This window comes from Miscanthus floridulus, chromosome 9, assembly GCF_019320115.1.
Source record: "Miscanthus floridulus cultivar M001 chromosome 9, ASM1932011v1, whole genome shotgun sequence".
In the NCBI taxonomy this organism is placed as follows: Eukaryota; Viridiplantae; Streptophyta; class Magnoliopsida; order Poales; family Poaceae; genus Miscanthus; species Miscanthus floridulus.
This window is the reverse complement of record NC_089588.1, coordinates 112,211,266-112,222,798: the sequence shown is the minus strand read 5'-3', so window position 1 is coordinate 112,222,798 and position 11,533 is coordinate 112,211,266. Positions and strand designations below refer to the sequence as shown.

General features: G+C 50.1%; 2 protein-coding genes and 1 pseudogene across 3 annotated transcripts; 1 reads left to right on the top strand and 2 right to left on the bottom strand.

Annotated features, from left to right (window-relative positions):
* Nucleotides 1-2,106: 2,106 nt before the first annotated feature.
* LOC136482669 (mitochondrial ATP-independent inner membrane protease subunit 1a-like) lies at nt 2,107-10,003 on the top strand. Its single transcript, XM_066479876.1, has 4 exons — nt 2,107-2,560; nt 8,632-8,742; nt 9,457-9,509; nt 9,630-10,003. Exons 1-3 carry the CDS (start codon nt 2,198-2,200, stop codon nt 9,502-9,504), a joined length of 522 nt encoding a protein of 173 aa, XP_066335973.1. The 5' UTR covers nt 2,107-2,197; the 3' UTR covers nt 9,505-9,509; nt 9,630-10,003.
* LOC136483911 (uncharacterized) lies at nt 3,207-4,193 on the bottom strand (annotated as a pseudogene).
* Nucleotides 10,004-10,152: 149 nt separating the features above from the next.
* Nucleotides 10,153-10,974, bottom strand: LOC136482670 (serpin-Z6B-like). 2 transcript variants are annotated; one of them, XR_010765150.1, is made up of 2 exons: nt 10,670-10,974; nt 10,153-10,555 (listed from the first exon to the last, which is right to left on the bottom strand). XR_010765150.1 is itself a non-coding variant. In XM_066479878.1 (2 exons), the coding sequence occupies exons 1-2, from the start codon at nt 10,798-10,800 to the stop codon at nt 10,475-10,477; spliced, it is 246 nt and encodes an 81-aa protein (XP_066335975.1). In that variant the 5' UTR covers nt 10,801-10,974; the 3' UTR covers nt 10,153-10,474. The 2 variants fall into 2 exon arrangements, 1 of the variants encoding a protein (XP_066335975.1); XM_066479878.1 differs by having other exon boundaries at nt 10,636-10,974.
* Nucleotides 10,975-11,533: the final 559 nt, after the last annotated feature.

The window sequence follows — 11,533 nt, the reverse complement described above, 5'->3', positions numbered from 1 at the left end:
AATTATAGTTCGTTCTGGTTTTCTAGCTTTTGGGATGCATTAGATATATATTATTATGTCTAGAAACATAATAAAAGATACGTATCTATAGAAAAGCTGGAGGGAGTAGTTGATTAAATTTTATATTTCTTAAGGATCCAAACAGGCCGACGCCAATCATGGACAAGTTATTAGTTTACGTTAAAAAAGGATCTTAATAAGCTGTATAGGTGTTTCCTTTGGGCAAAGTGGGATATATATGCGTTTCAAAGAAAGAAAAAGAAAAGAAAAGAAAAGTGGTATATATATGCATGTACGTGTTCCTCACATTGTTATTGGAACTTGCACACAACTCCTCACGCGCCGCCGTGTCATGTACGTGCTCCTCACGCACACAATTCCTTTGGTGGATCTAGCGAAAAGATCGACTGCGCGACCACAAGGAGAAGAAGCGATTGTGCGGCGTGGAGGGACTTCGTGCTCGACAACGCTCGGGGTGTCTTCTAGGTCGTCATGCGTCCTGTCCGAACTGAAGATGCGGTCATGTGCCCATGTCCTATCTATGCCAATATGTACATATATACGACTACAGTTAGTAGTATTTCTACTTCATCATGTCTGAAACTGCAACATGCTGGCAGTCCAATTTGGGTGTAGAATCATGCAAAGATAGATACCGCATTAGCCATTACCGAAGGTGCATTTGCCGTTTATAGTTTGTATTATCGTGGCTGCCAAAACATTCCGAGGCTCTGCTTTATCTACTGATAGTGAGATGCGGCAGCATATCATGCCACAGTTGATCTCCTATCAACCTGTTTCATATCGTTGCTGGTTCGTGAAAAAGTACTGCTGGCTGGTTTGTGTGAGAGAAAAATACTGTTCCGACTGAAAATTTACGATCATTTACGACAAGCCACAGCCAAACGAACAGGCTGTATGTTTGTGGTGTATACAAATGCTCATTAAACTTTATTCTCTATAGAAACTGCAATAAAAAAGCCTATGTATGTATTAGGATGATTGAGACTAAATTAGGCGCACACACTACTCTAGAAGACTACACTATGCATTGGGACTGCACTAACTGTCGTCAGAGTCTGTCAATCCAAAGCCGGACGACTGTCTCCTTCAACTTTTTAAAACTCTTTATTAAATGACCTCTCTAGCCCTTCAACTCTTGAGCTGTTTAAATTACCATCCTAAAATTGTTTGAATTACCTTTCTGTTCCACTTAGGAGTGATTTTCTAGATAGTTTCATTAATTTTAATTTTACGATTAAAAATCTAGAAAACAAGTAATGGTTTTTAAATCACAAGAAGTATCTCAAGTTGTTTAGGTGTCCCTTAACTCCAAAATAGAATAAAATGTCTCGTTCAACTCTCATAATTTTTAGAATGATTTCAAGACGGTTTCATGGTTTTTATTTTTGGAAATAAAGAAACTACAAAGCACATAATAAAGTTTTTAGACCACAGAAAGCGGCGCTTGTGAGAACTTTGAAGAAAAACGTGGCACGAGAAAACCAAATAAACATTTTGAGGTCATGGAAGGAAGTATCTAAAAGCTTTCATAAATTAGGTTTAGCTTATATGAAACTGGAAAAAGCATACAAAACTCTAGAAAATTCCCAAACGTTCTAATAAATGTCTAAATGTGTTTCAAAACTTTCAACAATGAATATTTGAGATGCAACCAGCATGAATATATATTAATAAAATTTTTCACATTTTTAGAGCTAAATCTAATTTATAGAAGCTTCTATTATATATATTAACAAGATTTACATATTTTATTTGGGTTTCTTATATCCTAACTTCTTTACGATTGTTCTATAGGAATTTTAGAAACCTAGAAATATTTTCCACGGTCTAAAACCTTGTCATGTATATTATTTTAATTTAAAAAATAATGGAGCCTCCTAAAAAACCACTTCTAACTGGGGCAGTGAGATAATTGAAACGGTTTTGAAATTGTAACTGGGGCAATGAGATAATTTAAATGGTTTTGAAAGTTGAAGAGATATTTTTTTTTGAGTGGAGTTAACGAGATAATTGTTCGTCCGTTCGAGTATATTGATTTGTAGGCCGAAAGAAAGAAGAGGCCCAAGCCCAACCGACCAACAGAGGTGCGCGAAGCATCCGGGGTGCTGCTCTGCTCCCTGAACACAAACTCGCTTCTTTCCAAGCTCTCCTCCGCCTCGCCGCCGCCGCCGCCATGTCGGGCTTCGTTCGCCGTCTCGGGGGCGTCCCGTGGCGGAGCATCGCGGGGGACGCCCTCTCCCGCGTGTTCCTGGTGGCGCAGGCCTACTGCGCCGTCCACGTCGTCGACCAGCACCTCTGCTCGCTCGCCATTGTGCGGGGCCCGAGCATGCTGCCGGCCATGAATCTGGCGGGCGACGTGGTGGCGGTGGACAGGGTCAGCGCGAGGCTCGGCCGGGTCGCGCCCGGGGACGTCGTGCTGATGATCTCCCCCGAGGACCCGCTCAAGTCGGTCGCCAAGCGCGTCGTCGGGATGGGAGGGGACTCCGTCACCTACCTCGTCGATCCCGGCAACAGCGATGCCTCCAAAACCGTCGTGGTGAGTGGTGAGTTGGTGACTGGGCTGGGATTTTCGGTCCGTACTGCTTGTTAAGTGCTGCCTTCGTGATTGGATTTGTGCTCAATTGATTGATGCTCTTGGCGCTGTAAAGATCCCAATTTGGTCGTTGGGGCGTAATGCACTGACGCTAGAGGACGGGGGTGTTTGAATAAGTCCTGAGCTTCCTGATTTAGCAAGTAGAAGGTAGATTAGCGGGCTGAGCTAAGAATGGCATGTCCCAGATTGTTGGGATGGCAGCAATTGTGCACGAACATGCCGTGATTGCCTCAGGCATTTGTATCCTTATTTGACTTGTAATTTTGCTTATATAGAAATGAAGGGCGGGCCTGGTGCAAGCGGTAGAGTCTTACCGCCTGTGACCGGAAGGTCCCGGGTTCGAGTCGCGGTCTCCTCGCATTGCACAGGCGAGGGTAAGGCTTGCCACTGACACCCTTCCCCAGACCCCGCACAGAGCGGGAGCTCTCTGCACTGGGTACGCCCTTTTTTTTTAGAAATGAAAGATCGACAGAAAAGCTGCCGCTTTGCAGCACAAGCATTGTGTCCACTGTGTCGCGTGTGTTCCTCCTCTCTCTAATCGGAGTTCTGTCAATTGGCATCAGAGCCAAGTCTCGCCGTTGCCATGTCATCAAAGTCGCCAATCAAGGCTGAGACTAGTGATGGCACCGGCGAGAAGAAGGTCCCGCCGTCGCGTTCGCCGCAATGTCGTCGTGGCCGCTCCCACAACCGCTCCTCGCGCAACCGGGACGCCGGATCGCGCGTTGTAGAGCGCGTCATCGAGCGGCCGTCGGCGAACGTCGCATGGCCAATGCTGACCCGGACAAATTATCCAGAATGGGCCTTGGTCATGGAGGTGAATTTCCAGACCCTCCGCGTCTGGGACCTCGTCCACGACGGCATCTCCGTAGACCCCGATGAAGAAGAGTACCACGACGACCGTCAGGCGATGGCGGGCCTCTTGCGCTCGGTACCCTCCGAGTTGTGGAGCACCCTGGCCACGAAGAAGACCGCCAAGGAGGCGTGGGACGCGGTCAAGATCCTACGGATCGGCGATGAACGTGCGCGCGACGCCAGCGCGCAGCAGCTTCGACGCGAGCTCGGCAACATCTCCTTCAAGGAAGGGGAGACCGTCACCGAGTTCGGCCTCCGGATCACTGCGCTCGCCACCAACCTCCGCTCCCTCGGCGACAACATCACCGACGCCGAGGTGGTTAAGAAGCTGCTGCAGGTGGTCCCAGACAGGCTGAATCAAGCCGCCGTCTCCCTCGAGATGTTCCTCAATCTGAATCAGGTATCAATCGAGGAGGTCATCGGTCGGCTGCGCGTGTTCGAGGATCGCAGAAAGCCCAAGGAGGTCACGGACGCCATGGGGCGCCTGATGCTCTGTGAAGAAGACTGGGAGGCCCGATGCAAGGCGCGCCGCGAGTAGGAGAGCTCCGGCGGCAGCTTCGGCACCAGCAACCGCGGGAAGCGCCGAGGGCGCGGACGCGGTCGTGGCGGCGCAGGATCTTCGTCGTGTGATGGCCGTGATGGCCAGAACGCCGGCGCCGGGAACGCCGGTGGCTGGAAGCCACCGCCCAATACTCTTTGCCTCAACTGCGGCAAGGGTGGCCATTGGGCCAAGGACTGCCGCGGGAAGAAGAAGGGCGCGGCACATGTTGCGCAAGCCGAAGAGGAAGAAGGGGCTCTCATGTACGTCGCCGCGGACACTGAGGTATGCGCGTCGCAGGACTCGTGCTCTCATCCCGAGTCGCCACCACATGATGTTCCGCAGGCTCGCGTTCACCTCGTCGAACGGAAGGTTCTCCTTCATCTCAGTGAGGAGGAGAAAGAGGCCGTGGGGCCTCGACGCTGGGTGCTCGACACCGGCGCGACGAACCACATGACGGGTTCGCGGTCCGTCTTCGCCGAGCTGAACACTGGTGTTGCCGGAACTGTAAAGTTCGGTGACGGATCGGTGGTAGCCATCGAAGGAAAAGGCACCGTTCTGTTCGCCCTGAAGAACGGGGAACACCGTCGTCTCGACGGGGTGTACTACATCCCGCGCCTCACCACCAATATTGTCAGCCTCGGGCAGATGGATGAGGATGGCTTCAAGGTGGACATTGAGTCCGGGGTTCTGCGCCTCTACGACCTGCAGCGACACCTCCTCGCCAAGGTACAACGCTCGGCGAGTCGACTGTACTACCTCGACATGAACGTCGTGGCGCCGGTCTGCCTCACTGCCCGAGCCGGTGACGTTGCTTGGCGCTGGCATGAGAGGTATGGGCATCTCAATTTCCAGGCGCTGAGGAAGCTGGGTCGCGACGACCTTGTGCGCGGACTGCCGGTGATTGATCACGTCAATCAAGTCTGCGAAGATTGTGTCTTGGCGAAGCAGAAGCGCACCTCATTCCTGTAGGCTGCGAAGTTCAGAGCGGAGGACCAGCTCGAACTCGTCCACGGTGATCTATGTGGGCCGATCACACCGCAAACACCAGCTGGGAACGCCTACTTCCTGCTGCTGGTGGATGACATGAGCCGCTATATGTGGCTCACTCTTCTGCGCACCAAGGCGGACGCACCGACGGCCATCATGGAGTTCCAGGCCCGTGTCGAGCGAGAGACGGGCAAGAAGCTCAAGGTCCTGCGAACTGACAATGGAGGTGAATTTACCTCGGTCGAATTCACTGAGTATTGTGCAGGTGAAGGAGTGCAGCGCCATTTCTCGGCTCCCTACTCGCCGCAGCAGAACGGCGTTGTAGAACGCCGCAATCAGATGATCGTGGGCACGGTGAGGAGCATCCTGCGTGCACGCGGCGTGCCCGGACACTTTTGGGGAGAGGCGGTTCACACTGCCGTGTATCTCCTCAATCGGGCACCGACGGCCGCGCTCGAAGGCAAGACCCCTTACCAGGCATGGTACGGGAAGAAACTGCCCGTGCACTTTCTGAGGGTGTTCGGCTGCGTCGCCTACATCAAACGACTGCGCCCGCACACTGCCAAGCTCGACGACCGCGGCCAGAAGGTCGTCTTCATTGGCTACCAGAGCGGGTCAAAAGCATATCGCTTCTATGACCCCGCTACGGAGCGCGTCCACGTCTCGCGCGACGTGATCTTCGACGAGAGCGCGCGCTGGGAGTGGGGGAGCACCTCCACCGACCTCGAGCAGGAGCCCTTCACCGTCGAGCAGGAGTACGAGCTCCCACGTCGCGTCTCTGGCGCACCGTCGACGGTCACGACGTCAGGGGAGCCCGTGACACCGCCCACCGCTCCGGAGTCACCTGCGGCTGCCGTGACAGCCACACCTGCTACGTCGCCGCCACGAACTCGGATCGCTCCCATGGGGACGCAGGTCGAGTTCGCCACGCCGCTCAGCGATGACCCCAACCTCGACGCGGATGATGACGAGGACATGGCGCACCGGTACCGTAGGCTAGACAACATCCTCGGCTCTGGAGCCGTTCCAGGCCTGGCGGACCGGGACACCGTGGAGGCTGAACTGCATTCAGTCAGCGTGGAGGAGCCGCGGTCGCTGAAGGAGGCCGAAGGCGATCCAAATTGGATTGCAGCGATGGAGGAGGAGATGACTTCCATCCGGGAGAACAGAACCTGGTCCCTGGTGGATCTCCCGCGTGGTCACCGCGCCATCGGCCTCAAATGGGTGTATAAGGTGAAGCGCGACGAGAACGGGAACGTCGCCAAGTACAAGGCCCGCCTCGTCGCCAAGGGATATGTGCAGCGCCCCGGCATCGACTTTGAAGAGGTGTTCGCTCCGGTTGCTCGGCTGGAATCAGTGCGGCTGCTTCTCGCCATTGCAGCGCACTACAGCTGGAGCGTTCACCACATGGACGTCAAGTCGGCGTTCTTGAACGGGGACCTCCAGGAGGAGGTATATGTCCAACAGCCGCCGGGATTCGTCGACGGCAAATACCAGCACAAGGTGTTGCGTCTACACAAGGCGCTGTACGGACTCCGGCAGGCTCCACGGGCTTGGAATCAGAAGCTCGACGCCTCGCTGCTGGCACATGGCTTCACACGCTGCACCAACGAGCATGGGATGTACACCCGTGGAGAAGGAGCAGCACGCCTGATCGTGGGCGTGTATGTCGATGATCTAATCATCACAGGAGGCAAGGCAGGCGTGGTGAGCAAGTTCAAAGCCGAGATGATGAGCACCTTCCGCATGAGCGATCTCGGGCTCCTCTCATACTACCTCGGTCTGGAAGTCACGCAGGGAGTGAGCGGCATCACCCTTCGGCAAGGAGCCTACGCCACCAAAATTCTTGAGAAGGCGGGGCTGGGTGCTTGCAAGCCAAGCGCCACTCCCATGGAGATGAAGCTAAAGCTGCTGAAGGAGGGGACGACTTCAAGTGTTGGTACCACTGAGTACCACAGTCTCATTGGCAGTCTCAGGTATCTCTGCAACTCCAGACCCGACTTGGCCTATGCAGTTGGGTACCTGAGTCGATTCATGGAAGCACCGCGTGAAGAACATCTTGCTGCTGTCAAGAGGGTGCTTCGCTATATAGCAGGGACAGTGCATTGGGGACTGCATTACTGTCCAGGAAGAAGAACTGAAGGAGTCCCCAAGCTGGTGGGCTATTCTGATAGTGATCTTGCCGGAGATATCAATGATCGGAAGAGCACCAGCGGCCTCATCTTCTTCCTTGCAGGTGGTCCGGTTGCTTGGCAATCAGCCAAGCAAAAGGTGGTCGCGCTATCTTCATGTGAAGCAGAGTATATCGCGGCTGCTGGAGCTGCGTGCGAGGCTGTTTGGCTGGCACGCTTGCTGGCTGAACTCGTCGGAGGAGCAGTCCACGCGCCAAAGCTCAAGGTGGACAATAAGTCCGCCATCTCTCTGATGAAGAACCCTGTGCATCATGACCGGAGTAAGCATATTGATGTGAAATTCCACTTCATCTGGGAGTGCTGCGACAGGAAGCTGATCGACGTCGAGTTCGTTGGTACTGAACTGCAGCTGGGTGACATTCTGACAAAAGCTCTCGGGCGCGTTCGGTTTCAGGAACTTCGTGGCAAGATCGGCATGAAAGACTTAGTCTAGTTGCTCTAGGACTTAGGAGGAGAATGTTTGAATAAGTCCTGAGCTTCCTGATTTAGCAAGTAGAAGGTAGATTAGCGGGCTGAGCTAAGAATGGCATGTCCCAGATTGTTGGGATGGCAGCAATTGTGCACGAACATGCCGTGATTGCCTCAGGCATTTGTATCCTTATTTGACTTGTAATTTTGCTTATATAGAAATGAAAGATCGACAGAAAAGCTGCCGCTTTGCAGCACAAGCATTGTGTCCACTGTGTCGCGTGTGTTCCTCCTCTCTCTAATCGGAGTTCTGTCAGGGGGCTTTAAATTCAAGTGCTTGGCATACTATTGTCGACAGTAGCTTTTGATTAGTGATTATTTATTATTTGTTGTGCTTCTCCGCATCGTTATTTTTTGAAGACAGGTTTAGTACTTGCTAGTACATTTTACTTGCTTCGAATTAAGATGCGTAGAAGACCTGTGTTTTTGGTAATTGCTACCTATTTTAGACTCTAGGCACCAAAGTTAGGGAAGCGTTTCTATGAGCTCCGCTTCAAAATTGTGCTTGATCTTTGATTATATGATTTTTGAACCACTGGTGGTGTTGGTTCAGTATGAGATATGGTGTTACCAACCTAAAATTAATTACTACTGATATAATTAGATTCTCGATGAATTAGAACTAAGTGCTGGTAAAACCTTGCACTGTGCTACCATCAGTATATTTACCCCACTAGAAGGTGCAACTTCTACAGTTGTGTTTGAACTTAGAGATATCAATAGCACAAAAAATTGGCTTATTTAGGTTTGCTTTCCATAGACTGGCAACATGATGTTCATGTCTTTAAATTCAGGAAATTGGTTATGTTCACATTCATTACTGATTTAGTGGGTTCCACGTGTAATGTTGGGGCCTGATGAGTTCTATGCTTTCTTGAGTTTTGTATTTTTTTTATTTATATCCCTTGTCATTATTTAGTTTCAAAATTGTACGGTCACTCATGCCCTTAACTTGGGCGATTGTATAATTATAGGTACCACAAGGTCATGTTTGGGTGCAGGGCGATAATGTTTATGCTTCTAGGGATTCAAGGCAATTTGGAGCCGTGCCTTATGGTCTCATTACAGGGAAGATCTTTTGCCGGGTAAGCTCAGCTATTTGTTTTGCATATTTGTTAATTTAATTTAGGAGGCTGGTGCAATCTCTGGAGCCAATATTTTGCTTTATGCATGGCTCCATAAGTTGGGACACAAGCAACTAGCAATTGTTAAATTTGCAGAAAAGGACAAAGTCGCACCTTTACTCTGCTGCTGTGTGCATGGTTATATTGATGTTAAGTTTTGTAAAGTATAGTTGAAGTGCTTCAGTATCTTATGAGCACATGTTTCCATTTCAAAATCCTGGATAACTATCAATTTTGTCTTATAACAATAATCATAATTTGGGGCAATACATTTTGCTGGCATATACTAGAGGGTAAATATTGTCCTGCTAGGTTCAGCTTGGTCTCTAGAAAACAAGACAAAACCGGGCATCATGGGTCCCAAATGCCAGTGAAAACGTGGTATCATTTGAACTGGAAGAATTATTCATTTGGCTGATATTGATATGCCTAGCTGCTGCTGTCTTAGGGTTAATAATGTTTGCACTCTGGATATCAACATATAGATTTTAAAATTTAATGTGCTTGATATTGATGTTGGAATGGAGATTTACCTATTTCAACTTGCTACCTGTTGATGTTTGTGGAGTGAAATCTAAGGCTTAAGATTCTGTTAGCATGTTTCCATAGTCCTTAGCGCACCTTAGAACATTGTTGCCGCAAATGGGAGTATTGACAGTGACTGTTCGATCTTAGGTTTGGCCGCTGGAGGGCTTTGGTCCAATTGATTCAAACCAGTCTTAACAGAGGTAATTTAGCTTTTTTGTTGCATCTTGTTTTCTAAAAGATACCTGGCTCTCTCTAATCATCATTTGTGCTAACTTCTGTGTTTTCTGTTTTTCTGGACCCATATTATTGCTCGTGCCCAGAGATTTAATAACCAACTGCAGGGCCCTTGAGCTTGAAAGCTTTTGATCTTCTATAGCACATTGCTACAGCGAAGCAGAATGTACCTTGATGTCCCATGTTTTGAGTTTTTAGTGTGTAACAGTTTTGGTTGTCACACCTGAAATCCCAATCAGCACATGTTCTGAACTTCTGATACAATTTCTTGTGCTAATGCCTGGGTTGTAACTTGACTGCCAGTGGATTTTGTAGAGGGTGGTGCCTGAATACCTGATTGATTCATGTAAATTGAGGTGTATTAGTTTCGAGCATATCAAACTGAATTACATACTTCTGGGTGCAGAGAAATCGCTTGATCTGTGCACTCTGAACCTTGCTTATTCAAATCATTTAAACTAGAGGACTCTGGCATGCCTCGATGAAGTGCTTTACCAGTCTTAGAAAATGCTCATCTGAGATGCCAGAAAATCAGAATGATATTTGTAGCTTGCACTTACGACCATGGGAACATCAGAATCAATTCCTACATTCTAGGACAAAAATACAAAATCGAACATTGGAACATATCATTGATCAATTGCAGGAATGCAGTTCACTAAGGAATGCCTCGAGCTCGAGTCCATCTCCAAATTTGTAGCTTCCAAATTTAATAACTGATGCAAGCAGGTGCATGCTATATAGTACTACATAAAGCGTTGACAATGAACTGTCAAATGTAACTAGGCCGGAATGTAAGTAGGGATATTATTTTGTCTCTTCCAGGTTGAAGGCATCTAACATCCCGCTAATGAACTTGACGCATGCCTGGTTGAGTTTGAGACAGCCATGCTTGTGAGCCAGCTGCAGTGTATCCACAGCGGAGGCTGCATCAATGTAGCTCAACGATGGAGATCAGGTTGTTCGTCGACTCCGCCACCCAACTGTTGATCTGGGTCACTGTTTCCTCTGGCTGCCAAACCAATCGACCACAGATAAAAAATTTCGCTACATTAGTATATAGATAGGTCAATCCAGTTAACAAGAAACGACCTTGGTGAGGAAGTCGACGGCGCGCACGACGGACCTGAAGGACATGGCGGCGACGTCGCGGTACGCCGGCTTCAGCGTCCGCGTGGAGTCGTGCCACAGGGCGGACGCGTAGGACACGCGCGAGCCGCCCGCCTGCGGGCTCGTCGGGATGGCCTGCTCCACCATGGCCCTGACGTTCACGTCGAGGCCGTCACGGGACTTTGTGCCTAGCAGGTCGAGCAGCTCGTGCAGGGTTTTGCCCTGGGCACCGGCGGCGTGTTAGCTATTGGGGAAGGGAAAGGAGGAATTGGATCAGGGGCGAGGCAGCAGAGCAGAGGATAAGAGGAAGAAGAATCTTAGTATTCAGTTTGGAAAATATCTGATTATAATAATTATGCCTTCTCAGAGGCAGAGACCAGCACATATACGAGGAAGGCAACTCACGCACGCACGCACTACGCCTTGCTGGGCTCACTCGTTCACCCATTGCGGCCCAAACACTCGAGCGCTCTTAGTCTTAGCCCGTTCAGGTCTTCCTTCCGCCGAGTCCGGCACAGATGCCTCCTGTTGCTCATCCGGCACAGAGGACCGGGCTTCGGTCCTGACATCCCCTCTCCCTTGTGCGTCTGGATGTCCCAAGACAGCAGCGTGCGAAAACTGTTGACGAAGGTAACCCAGATCCTCCCGTGTTGATAGAGATGAAGGTAACTAGGACCACTTGATCAACCCTTGAGGCATAGGAACTGAGCCCTTGAGAATGGAGCGGCGTTGAAGAATTTTCTCAGGAATACTCCAACGGATGGAAGCAGGAGGCAGAGTTTTCTCCACAATGTGATGACCACCCACTGCTTTCTTGAGCTGTGAAACATGAAAAATGGGAGAATAGAAGAAGAAGCCGGAAGCTCCAACCTGTATGCTA